The sequence below is a fragment of the Thermobia domestica genome, chromosome 7 (genome assembly GCF_964235325.1).
Source record: "Thermobia domestica chromosome 7, izTheDome1.hap1.1, whole genome shotgun sequence".
NCBI classification, from domain to species: Eukaryota; Metazoa; Arthropoda; class Insecta; order Zygentoma; family Lepismatidae; genus Thermobia; species Thermobia domestica.
The window spans coordinates 153,716,940-153,734,233 of NC_137460.1; the positions used below are offsets into that span (position 1 = coordinate 153,716,940).

At 35.8% G+C, this 17,294-nt stretch overlaps 1 protein-coding gene across 1 annotated transcript; it reads right to left on the bottom strand.

Moving 5' to 3' along the window:
* Positions 1-8,882: 8,882 nt before the first annotated feature.
* LOC145689372 (uncharacterized) lies at positions 8,883-9,269 on the bottom strand. Its single transcript, XM_081763526.1, has one exon. The coding sequence runs from the start codon at positions 9,267-9,269 to the stop codon at positions 8,883-8,885; it is 387 nt and encodes a 128-aa protein (XP_081619652.1).
* Between the last annotated feature and the right edge of the window lie 8,025 nt (positions 9,270-17,294).

A 17,294-nucleotide genomic window follows, 5' to 3' on the forward strand; every position in this document is an offset into this window, starting at 1 on the left:
GCCCTCCTATGAAAACAATGTATTGCAAAACAACAGTTTGTTGAATGTTCTCCTTTCCTAATCTTTCGAGGAGTGTTATAAAACACAGCAGCTCATCATTCAGAAAAAGAATGCATATGATTCAAAATGTTGTGAATAAAGAATGAAACATTAAAATATTGCAAATAAGTTACTATAAGTCAGGACATTTCGCAGGAAATTTACAAAATAGACATTTCTCGATTTCTAGGCGTCTTCGCAACCCGTAGGACAGCTCTTTAAAAACGTATTGCACTGCGAAAATCAGTACATGTGGTCACCCTATACAAAGAGTCATATTCTTTTTCAACTACTTGCAACTCAGTTTAAGAGAAAGACAGTTCATCCTAAAATATGTTAATGGTTTGAACTGAGTATTCCTTATTCAGTAAGTGTAAACTAGATTGGAGGAAATTAGAGTAAAAGGGCTATCCGCAAATTTTAAACATTTTGTATTTTTTCATAGTTATCAAATTGCTTCCATTATGTGTTCTTTGAACAACAAACAACGGCTAATGTAATTACTTCTGTATACAAGCAATAATTTTCCCATCAAATTAAGACAAAAGAACATATCGAGAAGATACATTTCGCTGGTAAAAATGTTATCTGATGCCGTATTGTCTGAATCCTATTTTCTTCGCCGCTGATGTATAATAGGGATATGAAAACCAATGCAGCGTGAAGCATATCTTGTACACTTGGCGTGGGAGACCCGGGTTCGATTCCGAGCGGGGGCTTATGTGGTTCGGATTCCATGTTAATCAGTAGGTCCACGTCTTATATAGTCTCGCTGCTGAAAGGAATGTTAAACTCAAAATCAACTCAACTGAAATCTTGTACGTTTATTGTTTTGAGCAACACAGTTCTATATAATGCTCCACTTGCCTCAAATCTGTTTTGTTCCAACAAATCTTTTCACATGAGAAACATGTTCCTTTTCTCCACTGAGAAGTAAATCTTCAATATCACTTTATTTGTATATATAACATAATTTTTTTTGCCACACGCGTTCTAACACTTCTTATACTAGCTTCTGCCATGTTGCTTCGATACGTGGCATAGATTATTCATGCTGAAATGTTTACGATTATACTTACGGAGCAAAACAGGTTTCTAACACTTGTGCTGTTATCTGTTAATACTTCTTAAAAAATGTTACGGGGAGTTAAAAGTACTGCAGATGGAGAGCCTTAAGCACCCTTAGCTCAATTTCAGATGAAGTGCGTCATAGCATTATCTTGCCCCGAGCCCTTCATATATGACTAATATATGGATATAACGAATATTGTTGACACGATAGCGTTCGCAATTTTGGTCATATCAAGACAATACATTGCATATGCATTTGCTTAGTAGAGTACTTGGTACCACTTATTGGTCAGCTACATTCACCATCCTGATTCAAAATGACGACCGTTTGAAAATATAAAAGATATGTAATTTTCTTAATATTGATGCTAGAGGGAAAATGAAAAGCCTTTGTTAATTCCTGTAAGGATTTCTAAAAATGTTTCGATCATTTTTCAAAATTTAATACATCCATAACAAAAAGCAGAAATTATGACAAAAAGTCTCCGTGGGAGGCCTTAGGCTGAGCAAGCGCGGGTGTCTGGAGGCAAAGGCTAGTGTATAAAGCAACAATTTTGTGTCTGTTGTATACTCCGTATTAAAACCTGTTTAATGCTGAAACCGGTAGTACTTGACATTAGTGTTATTTTATGTGATTCCAGAAAGTCTCGTTTTACATAATTTCAAGAAAAGTTAAATAAGATGTAATTATCTCCTACGTAGAATTTCGAATTATGAATCTCCGTAATAACGCTCAGAGATTAAAAAAAAAAAAAAAAAAAAAAAAACCTAAATAGTTACAATGGTTTTCATATTTCTCGTTCACAATAAAGTACGAGATCATGCAAGTGGAAATGAACCATTTAAATTGTAAAATGAAATGAAAAGTAAAAGTAAAGACGATTAATGAAATTGATAAAATTGAAAGGAACTGATGCTATCAGTCATAACTGTCTGGGAAAAATATAATAAATATGAATAGCAATATACAGAACATGACAGGATTACCACTTCTGGAAACACAAGAGCCAAGCAAATACCTTAGCTCTGAAACCATTTTCACCGGAAATTTTGGAAGGTTGTAAAGAAAATCACTTCATTACAGGAATATGAATAAAATCACTCACATTACAGGGACATGTCATGCTTCACATTACCCACATACTCTTTAAGAAGTATGGGTTTAAAAGGTAAACCATGCATTACAAATATTAATAAAAATAAGCACAGTTTAAAAGCATAAATAAACTAACATTCATTTATTTCTAAATAGCTATAATTCAACAGTGCCGTTGTTAGGCTTAGGAAATAGAATTTACGGGCCAAAAAGGGTTATACTATATACACAGTAAAACTTATTCAAAGTGGAACGTGGATATGGCAGAAATTTGCCCATTGTACGGTCCCAGCCAAGAAAACAGGATAGGAAATGTTATTATTGTATAATACGGAATCTACCCAACTCAGAAACTCAAAGCAATAGTTGAAGAATTCAGTAGAAAATACGTGTATAATAGAAATATTTACAGAACAATCCTTTATTGATCTTACACAGTTTTTCATCTTGATCGCCTGCTCCGGGCAACTTAGAACACATCGTTTGACAGGGTACGAATAACGGTGCCTTGATAGTTAGTGCAGAGATACGAGAACATACAAATACAATTCCTCTTTGCTCTGCCAATGCTAAATGCCTTTGTGCATAATACTCCAAACCAATGATAGAGGGTGGACGAAAATGGAAACATCTAAATTCTTGAAGAATATTTTTATTAGGCCTATCGATCCTACAACACAATCCATTGATATTTTACGTCTTAGTAAACCAATTTGTTTCCAAGTTCTTAACATTGAACATTATGCCTAAGTAGAGTTCCTTCGTGGCTAAGTGGTTAGCGTAAGCATCTTTGCCGTGGGAGGCCAGAGTTCGATTTCCGGCAGTAGTTCATGTGGTTCGGACTCAACGTTAAGTTGTAGGTCAACGTCTGATATAGATTCGCTGCTGAAAGGGACAGCAAACTCAAAATCAAATCAAATCAAATCAAATTGTAAATCAAATCATGACTCAGTCACATGTCTCATTGTCTCTTAATGATAAAGTTATCGAAGCTAAAGAGAAAGCCAGTCTCTCTCTGTATGGAAAATAGTGATGCGATTTAAGTGTGGGAAAACGCTAATTTATGATGCGCTAAACCATAAAGATAAAATAATGCTTCAATGACTGCAAGGAAATGGTTAAATTAAGAGAAAACCAAAGAAAACCGGAGAGAATAAAATTAACGAAGTTGTTTAAGATGGTTTACTAACGCAAGGTCAAAGTATATGCATATATCTGGACGCATACTATAAAACGAAGCTCCTAAAATATACTGCAGCATCGTTTCATGTAGTATAGGGTAGTATAGTGCAATGAAATGTAGTATGAAATCTAGTGTACAAGAGCAATAAATAATTACGTGATTGATAAATGTACTGTGGGATTTTACCTGTATCAATGTAAGGATAAAATCAACGAGAATCTACACTCCTAAACAGAAGATAAGCTTGTTGATATATACTTAAAATTAGTATAAAATTCTTTAGATTTATAGTCATCTCTGTATGCAATTTTGTATAGTGCGGAAACTTGTCCAATTTGGAACAATAGTTTGGTGCTTTGCGATTTCGCTTTGAACAAGTTTTACTGTATATGGTTGAAGATGTAAACGAGTGGGAGTGTTTGCGTATGCTCAACTTTCTAACATCTCTCCAGTAGTCTATAATTAACGTTTTTATACCTACGTGTTTGGTCCAGAACATTTAACAGGATTCCATTTATTTTTAATATGATTGCATAGCATTTGATAACATCAATTTTTTAAAAAAGTCTTACATATCAAAGATGTAAAATGTTAGTATATAAAAACAAACATTCTGATAACATGTTAAAGTGTTCTTTCGTTATAATGGGAATATCAATCTACTTTGAGAAAGTCCAGTGAAATGTATCGCAAAAAATTATATAACTCTGAAATGATTTTGACGTCTTTATAATTAAATGTTGTTGTGTTAATTATAAGTACAGAGGAACTAATTATGTTATTAGAAAGCAGAAATTGTGTGAGGCTGGAGCAAAAAGTATCCATGATTTTTACAGTCGAAAGCCACATAACAACTTTCTCTTTCTATTAGTAGGTACATATTTGATTGAAAATTCCTTTCACGTATCGTGTAATTACACGCTATCACATTTGTTATTCTTGATTATCTTAGAAGGAGATTATGCTGAATTAAGAGCTAATTTTCTAATAAATTAAGAAAAAAACGGCTAATCTATAACTAAAAGATAAGATTAAGTCTTTCCAAGTTTGGGATTTTCGAAAAGCATTTGTATATAGAGTGTTCGGAAACAACACCAACAAACTTTGGAAAACGATTCCTCATAAGATAACACACACACACACACACACACACACACACACACATATATATATATATATATATATATATATATATATATATATATATATATATGTATATATATATATATAGACGAACGTACGTGCAGAAATGTATCATATCTTAACTCGAGAATGAAATGTTGAATTAAGGTCAAGTAAAAGAATATAATGATTCTTTTGAGCATAGGTTCTATAATTGTAACCAATAAATATGCAATTTGTACCAGTTTTCAATTCTTGATTTATCAATTTTTGTTTGTAGAAGACCTCATGAATTTTCTACTATCCTCGCTAAACCTATTACCACCCCTGTTTCAAATCAATTATTATATTAATGGAATCTAGGCTCAAAATAATCACTATTTTCTTTTAGTCGACCATAATCCGACATTTTGTTCTGTAGGTAGAACCCTTCATTTTGTTGTTCCTCCCAACTTTCGGCACGCTATAACCCCGAAATGACGTATTTGTGCGTGCACATTTGTCTATATTTTTATATTTTTCTCTACGTTTTCTTGTGAAGAATCATTTTCCAAAGTTTGTGGGTGTTGTATCCTAACATCCTATATACAGGGCCGGATTTAGGCATGAGCCACATGGACCCGGGACCAGGGTGGCAAATTTTGAGGAGCGGCAATTGTTTAAAAAATATTTAAAAAACGATAAAACTATTGAAAATATATATTTCAGCAACGACTTAAGAAAATAAGTAAAAGTCTCTCTCTCTCTCTCTCTCTCTCTCTCTCTCTCTCTCTCTTTTTTTTTTTTTTTTTTTATGGCCGTAACTACGATAATATTGTAGGAGATTAATCATAGCAATATTGTCATAAGTCAGTTGGTTATTATGTAAGCCAGTTGGTTCAGACGAAAACAGTTTTGATACACAAAAGTTTCAGAAACGTCATTTTATAAATTTTTAGGTACAATAATATAACTCTTTATATAATTTAAGATTGTTTTATATTTTGCCGTCTTTTACACCATGTAACGTTTGAATAGCTTAAGCAGAAGCAGTTGCGTTTTAATGAATCTACTCCAAATGCTGGGGTTCATTCCCGTTGTGCCTACTTCCCGTTCTGCCTACAGACCCTCCAGCACTTTAAAGAAAATATTTTTAATTATCTTATCTCTAGGCAGAACGGTAATTCCCGTTGTGCCTACTTCCCGTTGTGCCTACTCTTTCGAGACGGGGAATTATGTGCAGGGAGGAATTTTTGTAGGTAATATTTCTTTAGTATTTCTAAAAGCTTCTGTAAAAACAACCACCACCTCTACAAGTTTCATCATACATGGAAAATTGGTTGACTCAGTTGCAAGAATGTTAGACATTGTATGTGAAACAAACATTAAAAAAAAAAAAAAAAAAAAAAAAAAAGATCTAATATCAAGCAATTTCAGAACAAAATTTTATTTGGGTTTCCAGTAGTTTACCTCCAGCATGCTAAGACTTGCAGTACTAAAAAATGCCACAGTTCACATCCCCAAGACATGTCTGGCCAACTATTAAACAAACAACGCAAGAGGATGCATAAGGCGGCCTTTAAAAAGAGTGTTTGTCTCCATCATATCTCTTTCCTCGAATTGATTGATTCAGTTCAGGGGTGCCCATCCCCCCAAAGCTGATGGCGCACTCCCCCCCAAAACTAATAATCTCTTCCCTCCTCAAAATTCAAGTCCTCTAAAAACAATTGCCCAGTGTAGCAGTAGTTTTTATAGTACTAGCGATTGTTATTTTTGTTGTTGTCTTTATTTCCTGTAGTAGTATTATAGAATGCTTGTAGTAGTAGTAGGGGCAGTAGTAATTATAAAAATGGCATTACTTTTATTAGTAGTCTTGGTAGTGTACAATACTAAATATGTTCTATAAGGATATTGAAGGGTATAAAAACTTCTACACACTGTGTATGGCACAGGTCTTTTTTTTTTTTTTTTTACAACTAATAGTATTATTTTTTCTCTACAAAATATTGATATAATTCCCTTGTACATGAAAAGTAAGACGCAAGTTACAAGTTATTGAGTTTGATACCAAAAGAAAATGTTATCCTCGAAATTAGCCTACAAAAAAGAAGTAATATCCAACAAAAACATTCCTGTAAAAGAGCCAAGTACGAGCGGCCTTAAAAAAAATTGAAATCAAAAAATAGGCGCCAAGTTCTGGTGGACAACAGTTACAAACACTCACTGGCTCATTTCAAATTTAGATTTGAAACTTGGCTGTTGTCTGTATGGTTACCACTAGCTCACAATTATGTCAAAGTACTTTATAATTTTCAACAGACAACATAGGCAAGTTTCAAATCTAAATTTGAAAGTGATTCCTTGAGTGTTTGTAACTGTTGTTCACCAGAACTTGGAGCTCATTTTTGTGATTTCACTTCTTTTTAATTAAGTGGAAAATGTAATCGCACAAACAGAAAACTATACAAAATATTATCATTAATTCATTTATTATACATCATGTAGCAATTGAACAGCATTACTTATGAAGTGTCGTACATGGTATAAATAAGAAATAAATAAATGCCCCCAGCAGAAAATGGGTAAATTACCTACACAAAGCCATAAACCGACCAGCCCATCCTTTCATAGAGCAACTTGCGCGGTACTTCATTCATAGAGTCTAAGCAGGGGATAGGGGGATTCATTCTCGAGATTAAAAAAAAATCGCATCGTGTTCCAATGTTATTCTGAAGACAGCAAAATTACTTATTCGACATTATAGTAAAATTCTTCACCAATTTTTTTATTCCCCCCAATTTTTTTCTTAATGGCACAACTTGCGCCATTCATCCCTCCTGTGGGCGGCCCTTCTCTCTTAAAACGAACCAACCTTTTCTTTCATACGGCTACTTGCGCGGTACATCATTCATCAAGTATCGAAGCAGGGGGTACGGGGGTTCACCCCGGAAAATTTTTGAAAATTAGCTTCTCAAAATCGTGTTTTAATGCTATTCCGACAGTAAAATTGCTAGTTCGAAAGTAGAGTAAAATTCCCCCCCAAAATTTTTCTCAATGGCGCAGCTTGCGCCATACATCCCCCCTGTGGGCGGCCCTGATTCAGTTGCCAGTAACCCGTTTGACATTGTATCTGAAACGAACACGAAACAGACTTACTTCGGGCTAATATCAATTCATTTCACAACCGAATTTTAATCGGTTTTCCAGTAGTTTATCTCCAGCATACTAAAAAGTGCCACAATTCACATCCTCAAGACATGTTCGGCCATACATTAAACAAACAATGCAAGAGGATGCATAAGGCGGCCCTTTTGAAAAAAAAGAGCCTTTGTCTTTTACATCACTGCTCCTTCTTTGGCATTACCTTAACAGGTAATTTGTCTTCTAACACGATTCTATACTACATGCAATGTTACATATACTTATATTGTCAATGTAAATACTACATATCGTCAATGTTAATACCATATATCGTTAATATAGCCAATATATTTAAAACATCTCACCATCACTGTTCTAAATGCAAACAGTATGCAACTGCATCTGTGTAAGCCACCAAGTCTATTACATGTGATTCCAGACGTGCCTTCAATGATTTTATTTTTTGTTCAATTCGCTTATATTTCAGCTTTGGTTCCTTCGGCTTTTTTCCTACCTCCAACATCAGCATACAAGCTTCATTCTCACTCTGTTCTTGCTGCAACAGCTGTACAAATGTAAAAATATTTGGATGTTCTCTTGTCAGTTTTCTGTTTAATTTAGAGTGCCAGCCCTCTACAACATTATTTGTTCTTCCCTCAACATTATCATATTGGTTCCATATATCTCTGGAAAAGAGAGAAACATTAATTACATAAAACAAATCAAAGCTTGACAATAGACATTCAACAACGATTGGAAGTTGCATGTTAACGTCTGTCGTAGATAACGTTAAGGATAACGTCTGTTGTTTGTTGTTAGTAACACGGTAAATTTATAAGTATTCAGTTTTGTAATCATTACACTAGTATAGAGTTAATTTCAGATCTCTGGTATGAGCAGATTAAAATTTCGTATTGGCATGCAGATCTCAGAAATGATTTTTTATGGAATGAGAATAATAATTACGCTTACCACACTCCATTAAAGACACTATGCACCATTTCATATCCAGACACTTCTGAGCTCACAATTGTAGAACACATAGGCAATACAACAATGACAAACGAAACTAATGGAAAAACATAAAGGACTAAAATGACCGAATGAGTAGGCCTATATATGAAATACTAATCACTGCTAACGTAGATTTCGTTTCCCAAACGAAAACCACATATATTTGGAAAAAAAAAAAATCAAACGAAAAACAGATAGTGAAATAGCGTAGAAAATAAGGTAACTACTATATCGTACTTACTTTGTGAAAATGGCGTCTGCATCGTCCAGCCATGTTTCGACTAAATAGTCATGAAACTTCTCTGCGTTTTGTACTTCCGGGGCATTTTCCTGGAGATGCAGGAACATGTCACCCACTTGCTCCACTGGCACAAGTGGTAGTGCAGCAGCACGTCTTATCCACTTCCTGACCTCTTTGTCTTCTTCATAAAAAGTGGACAACCCCAATGACTGAACTTTCCTCCATAAACATTGGGTGTAATGGAAGAAACACCCACGAATGGCTGCATCCGGAAAAACACCAGTAACGGCATTGATTACCGCTCTTTCAAAGTCTATAATCACTGTAGTAGGATTAAAGGAAAGACCATTTGCAGAAGCCGCATCTTTAATGAGAAGCAGCATCCTACGATAGAAAAGAGACCGAATTATGCATCTTCTTGCATTGTTTGTTTAATATATGGCCAAATATATTTTGAGGATGTGAACTGTAGCACCTATTACGTACTGCGAGCCTTAGAATGTTGGAGATGAACTACTGGAAAACTGAATAAAATTTTGTTGTGAAATGACTTGATATTAGACCGAAATAAGTTTATTTTCTTGTAACTGAATCAATTAATTTTCCATTTCTCTGTAAGTATTAAAAAAAACACATCTCTACTAAAGTAGACGTGAATAACGCTGCTAATAACAAAACTGTACCTAGTCATTTTTTCTGAGAAGAGCAAGTAAGATAACATTTAAAATATATGATGAAATTTAAAGGAATAGTTATTCTTCTTACAGAATCTATTAGAATTACTAAAGAAAAAATCCCTAGAAAAGATCCCTCCCTGCACAGAATTCCCCGTCTCGAAAGAGTAGGCAGAACGGGAAGTAGGCACAACGGGAATTACCGTTCTGCCTACAGATAAGATCATTAAAAATATTTTCTACAAAGTGCTGGAGGGCCTGTAGGCATAACGGGAAGTAGGCACAACGGGAAGACACCAATGCTGGATAGATATAGGAATTAAAATATGTAACATAAAATGAGTAATAAGAAATAAGAACAGTAATAACTAGTAATAGTAATAATTATAATTTAGTAGCAAACGCAAAAGTAATATTTTAAGAAGTGGATTCAGGAGAATGGAAGTTTTGGAGAGCGATGTAATTGGTGTGGTTAGGGGCGGCAATTTCGCTGCGGCCCATGGGCGCAAAATATGGAAATCTGGCCCTGCCTTTGTAAACAGCGTAGCAGACGAGAAGCCGACACGAAAGACAACGAGGAACGCCGAAAGAAGACGGACCTCACGGAAGGACCCGAAGAGGACAGATAAAAACCCGACCCATTCAGAAGATGACTGAAAAACACCAAAATCAACAATAACATCAACATGGTTGAAGGCAAGGGCCAAAGCCCGTAACTTCACACCAAGGCTAACACCTGCCAAATACTGCCTGTCTGACCCGGCAAACGGCACCAGTCGACCAACTGATCGTAACCTATCCTAAACCCTGGAAGCTGCTATGAAACTAAGGAGTCATCCTAACCACAACTAATCCCTGGAGGCTGCTATGAAGCTAAGGGGATCACCTTAAATACCATACCTCGTGAAGGCTGCTATGAGCTGAGGTCTCCTAGAACCGAATCCTTGAGAACCCTGGAGGCTGCTATGAAGCTAAGGGGTTACCCGTACAGAACATTATAACCTGCAAACCTTGGTCATTATAGAGACACTTTGTTGTTAGAACTTTTCTGTAAACACAAAAGACTTAATTTTATAATAAAATTGGTGAAGGGATAAAATCTCGGTCCATTATTGACTCTACCTTAACTCATTACTATATATATCTCAGAATTGAGACGCCTAACTAGGAATCATTTTCAGAGGAATAGTGTTTCACTCAGTTGTGTCAATGATGATGAAGGATTAATTCTGCGCACAAACTTGCTCATAGATGTTCAATAATGTTCAAGTCGAGGTATTAACCGGGTCAGAAAAGGTATTGACGTCAACTCTGATCTTCGAACCACGGCTGAAGAGTTCTACTTGTGTGTGTGTTGGCGCATTGTTGTCTTGAAAAACAGTGGGAAATAATATCTGTACCATAGCATTCACCTGGCCACCTAAACTGACCATAATCAGTGTAAGCCTCATGGTTTGCCTTTTGAGAATACTAATAGGACCAACAAAATAAACTTGCAGAGACCTGCTTCCGTGTTTGATGATAGGAAGAAGACAGGATGTGCATCTTTGGCGTCCGACATGCGTAAACTTGATCTGTTGTTACAAACAGGTAGATATTCATCGAATCATATTACTTTCTTCCAATGATTGGCAGTCTAAGAGGTTCTATATTCAAACTGTATTAAGGTTCTTACTCTTAGTTTGTAGCGATAAAATGTATTAATTTATTTATTACCACTGTGGCGTTTCTCAAGAGCCAACATTGCTCGACACACCTTTTCTGCACTGCCGTGTTGACAGCAGAGACGAAAGGTTTCGAAATAGTAACCCGGCTGCGTTTCTTGGGGTCATGCGTCTCTCATCGGAGTGTAATAATAGAAGCAAGTGCACAGAGAAAAGTCGGTTCTCCGGACAGCGGTATATTGTACAAATATACGGTATCCTCTTGCTTACTATAGAAATCAGTACGGAGCATACGTTATCCGTATGCTACATAGGCACTGCCCTTAGATGTTACATCATGCTGTTGCAGGATGTCTGACGTCTAACAGTTTTCCGTATATCACATGCATATACTTATGTTACCTTCGTCAGCTATATGTTATTTACGTCCATTTGTATGTGAGATCCTGACCGCCTACATTGTTTCATAGGGAAAGTACGTACAGATGGAACATTTATACAGAAAGTATTATAAAACATGCGTTTTCAGTTATACGTCTGCTGTGAAAACGCATGTTAAGTCCAAAAACTACAGGAATTACACATGTAACCTATCTTTTTAAGTACGCCACCTACAATTTTTTTCTCAGTGTGGTTTCAAATTTTGATTGAGTTCTGCAGTCAGTTGTGCCGCAATTAGCACTACGATTCTTTGAAACAATCCTCTTCTGTTTTCGGCGATCTATCTCACCTAGAGTTGGACTCCGTCCACTATTTGTCTACTCTTATGATATCTTACCACGAGTATATGACGTTAGAAACTTGGACACTCTTGTCTTCGACACAAGTGGCAGTTTTTGGATACACTTACCAAACTAAACACACATTTTTTCTTTCTTTTAGAAAAATGGAGATATCTCTTGCATCTTTAACGTGTGGCTCATTGCCCATACAAGTTCGTATTATGCTCCCTCGTGTACTACTCACTATTAACCAACACAACACTAACAGAACACAGTCGAAATGTACACGAATGTTCAGTGTTAATAACGTACAAAAATTACTTTTTTACACGTGCTTCCATTACTTTGATAACTGCCTATATATAATTTTGTCTTAAGTGATGCATTTAGTATTCTGCAGACGGATGCCTTTATAGACTAAGACTATACATTTTTCAACCATTCCTATAAGATAAAAAATCAATCTATTAAACGATAAATAAAAGAACATTCCTTGATGAACTAATTTTCTTTCATGGTATAATTTACTATATTTTATTTTTTTGTACATTTTCTGATTGTTTTTTTTATCACTATTGACTTAGATATAATTACTGCACATGAATAATAAATCATAAACTGATGCCATGCATTTAGATAATTCTCACAATGATAACATTTATAATGAACTTTTCTTCGAAAATGGTAAACAAAGTGATTAATACCATTCACTTTTCAAAAATTCGCAATTTCATGATTATATGACGTAATAATCTCTGAAAGTTTTGATTATTATTATTATTATTATTATTATTATTATTATTATTATTATTATTATTATTATTATTATTATTATTATTATTATTATTATTATTATTATTATTTATATGCTACCTATAGAAATCATTTTCATTCTTGCCTTCAAGTGTAGTTCAGTGACACAGAAACACTTCTCTACCTGTAAAGGAAGAGGAAATTCATAAAATTTTCCACAATCTAGAGCAAACATGAATCCAGAGGTATAGAGCCAGAACGAGATAAAGTTATATTGACATCGTGTGTTCCAAATTTTGTATCTTAAAGATTCAGCAAGAAATGTTTCACGAAACAGGAAATTTTGTAAGTGGAAGTTCTTAAAATGTCGTTCGCAGGACGAGATAACTTATTCTGTCACTCAACCCCTCATTAACTATCTATCCACATAAAAATGTTTAACAGCTAATTCCTCCCAGACCGTTGAACTGATTTTTTATTTATTTATTTATTCCTTGAAAATTTTTCGTTTTAACACGTTTGAGATCCCGGGGGGGGGGGGGGAGATTTAATGTAACAACAGGACCAAGAATACTTGTCGTTGGATCTCAAAGTGTTAAGGTAGAGGGGACATTTTCTATAATCCATACATATAAACTGTATGTTTGTATGTTGCAGCATAACTCTGGAGCGCCTAGGGTAATTTCAACCAAATTTGGTACACGTGTGACTTACAAGATGGAAAAAGTATCATGGAGGAAAACAACAAATTTAGGGGGATGGACAAGAAATGACATGCAAAAATAATAGCAAACAACTGAGATTAGTGCCAAATTCGTAGTTCTCGATGCCACTGATATAAATAGTAACTTCCCATAGTAATAATGATGGGTGATAATCGGTACTGATGGTTGGATTTAAATTAAATTGGAAGTGTCACTGTTCATCTCTGCTACTCGAAAACTATGCATTCGACACTAATATCGGTTATTTTCAATCATTTTTATATGACACCTCTTCTTATTATCCCCTCATGGAGCTAGAAGGTTTTACTCCCACTGGAGACTGAAGTTGGACTTAAAGGGCATGGGAAATATTACCAATCAACTTAGGGACACTGAAATATATGGATTCGATACTAATATTAGTCGTTTTCATGTATTTGTCATATCGCAGGGGTGTTAATTAGCTGTGAACTTCGCCTTAAACGGCTTTGGAAGTGCCACTATTCATCTCAGGAACCCCGAAAACTATGGGTTCGATACGAATAATACAAATATAGATTATATTTTATTACTTTTACACATTTCTATTTCCCACGCCCTCTTAAGGGTACAAGAGGTCTTAATCCCACTGAGGACTAAATTTCGACTTAGAGGGCATCGGAACTGCTACCAATCAACTTAGGAAACCTGAAAACTATGGATTCGACACTAATATCGGTCGTTTTCGATTATTTTTATATGTCACAATTCCTCCTCAAGAGGCACTAATGGGGACTGAACTTGGACTTAAATAGCACCTTGAGTGAAACTGTTCATCTCAGCAAGCACGAAAACTATGAATTCGACGGTAATATTATTGATTTTGATCATTTTTATATGTCACTCTTCTTACTTTCGCTTGACTGCGCTAGAAGGTCTTACTCTCACTGGAGACTGAGAAAGCTGGACTTAAAGAGCATCTGGATTATGACCAATCAACTTAGGGACCCTGAAAACTATGGATTCGATACTAATATTGCACATTTTCGAATATTTTTATATGTTCCTGTTTCCCACTTTCCCTGCATGTGCTAAGAAGTTTTACCCCGACATTATTCTTTCCCAGACTGTAAGTAATATGTGTAGAAATTTGGTAAAAATTGCTCCAGGCGTTCCAGACTTATGCTAGAGCATACATACATTTATATATAGAAAAAGAAGAAAATATGTACTCGAGAGCGAATATCAAATAGGTAATGAGGTTGAGATGCCTGAGATATGTGGTACACGTTGAACATAGAAAATCTATGCAGTGAATAGATTCTAACTGATAAGCCTGTGGAACAGAGATCCTTGGTAGACCACAAAAAAAGTGGGAGAATAAAATAAACTCTGCTAAAGACCGCGATGAGGGTCACGTGAACCGTACATTTGTGAATGAATGGGCTTGCATTTATAATCAGGATTAAGATTATCTGAACATTTTTGCCTAGATGTTTATGCAATCTGCAACTCTTAAATAATCTGAGGTTTTCGTATTAGTGTAATGCGAAACATACAGGTACCTCTATGAATATGGAGTATGGATTGCCACCATTAAAGTCGCCGTTACCCATCAAGATATTAACGGATTGACGCCATTAACAAACTGGACCGAAAAAATCGCACTAATCCATTGCAGAAAACATAATTCATTTTTTTTCTAGAATTATTGTGTGTAGTAATGGATGGACAACTAACAGTACAATCATAAGGCTCCAAGTCAGTAGTGTTAATTCCAATAAATCATTATCTTAGAAAAGCGAATGCTCAACATGGTCTCTTACTCTGAGAGAAGAACGTAAACTGAAAATATTTGAGAATAAAATCCCGAGACAAATATTCGCATCCAAGAGGAACGGGGGTAGACAATGGCGGAGACTTCATAACGAGGAACTGCATAATATATACCGTTTACCGAACATTATTGGGGTCATCAAATCTAGGAGACTCAGGTGGGAGATCATGTAGCCAGAACGGAAGAAAGGATTAACGTTTTCAAAGTTTTAACAGGAAATCCAATCGGAAAACGTCCGTTAGGTAGACCTAGATGCAGATGGGAGGATAATATTAAGATGCGTCTCGCAGAAATAGAAATATAAAGTTGAAACTATATCCGGTTTGCTAAGGACAGAACTCAATGGAGAACTTTTGTAAATGCAGCATTGAACCTCCGGGTTTCATAGGGCATAGAGTTGGTTAGAAAGTCGAAGAACAACTATCGTAATAGTTAACACTGTGGCGAAATTCTATCTTTGCAGTGATGCACCTTCGGATTTTCTAAGCCACGGGAAATTAGTTAGAAAGCTTTTTCACCCTTTAAACAGATTAAAAATAGGACTTTTCGAGATTCTTTTATCTTCTTCCACTGGTTATTTCATTACCATTTGTATATATAACGATTGTATGAAATTCTGTGTTCCCCACTGACGTGCAACAAATGATAGTGAGATGGCTGGTGGAAGAAGATAAAAGAATCTCGAAAAATCATATATACGTGGGTTCCTGTCACCACTGCATGGCGCGTCCTCAGGTTGCGGATCGAGGAGAAGGCCTCTAGATATAGAGGTTAGCTGCGAATATACTGAATAAGCAGTCGCGGACAGACGACTAGGAGTGGTCCTCCAGCTTGGGAGTTTGGGTAAGGCTAACACCCTCATCCTGTAAAAAAAGGTACTTGTTCAGAAACATTCACAAAAGCCTCGGACAAGGACTGATAACTTGGCACGACATCAGCAAAAGAAAATGGACATGAGATTTGGAACATGGAATATTAGAAGTCTTTATAGGGCAGGCGCGTTAAAATCTGTAACGAGTGAGTTAGAGAAATACAGGATGGACTTAGTAGGAGTTCAGGAAGTTAGGTGGGAAGGAAATGGATCTGAGAATTCCGGAAATTTTACGTTCTTTTACGGGGAAGGAAATAAAAATCACCAGTTAGGAACAGGGTTTTTCGTTCACAAACGAATATTACCAGCAATTAAACGGGTTGAATTTGTTACTGACAGACTTTCTTTTATTACTCTTAAGGGACGGTGGTGTGATATTATTGTTTTAAATGTACATGCTCCAACTGAAGATAAGGGTGACGATATAAAAGATAGTTTTTACGAAGAAGTGGAACGGATATTTGACCAACTCCCGCGATACCATATGAAGATTCTATTAGGGGATTTCAATGCGAAGGTAGGACGAGAGGATATTTTCAAACCGATTATAGGGAACGAAAGTTTGCATAAGGAAAGTAATGACAACGGTGTTAGACTCGTGAACTTTGCAACATCCAAAAACGTAATCGTGAAGAGTACAAAATTCCCACATCGCGACGTTCATAAATACACTTGGACATCACCAGACGGAAAAACACATAATCAAATTGATCACGTTTTAGTAGATAGAAGAAGACAATCTAGCATAATTGACGTCCGGTCGTTTAGAGGGGCTGAGTGTGACACTGATCACTACCTGGTAGCAGCGATAATACGGGAGAGATTATCGTTGAATAAAGGTAATATTCAATGTCCGAAAACGGAGAGATTTAATTTAAAGAAATTAGAAGAGAGCCAGGTAAGAGAGGAATACCAGATTGAAGTTTCGAATAGATTCTCGGTTTTAGAAGACTCGGAGTGCACTAGTGTTGAGGATACTTGGATTGAAATTAGAGATAGCATTAAAAGTTCAGCAATAGAAAAACTGGGACACGCGGAAATACGTAGGAACAAACCATGGTTCGACCAAGAATGCATTAAACTAGTAGAGAAGAGAAAACAGGCAAAATTACGGTGGCTACAAAATCCGAATGAAATAACTACACAAAATTTCGCAGATATCAGGCGGGAAACTTCCAAAACTTTTAGAACAAAGAAACGGGAT

What these genes read in the sequence shown, in the direction of transcription:
- LOC145689372 (XM_081763526.1), bottom strand. Translation starts at nt 9,269, where the DNA reads ATGCTGCTTCTCATTAAAGATGCGGCTTCTGCAAATGGTCTTTCCTTT.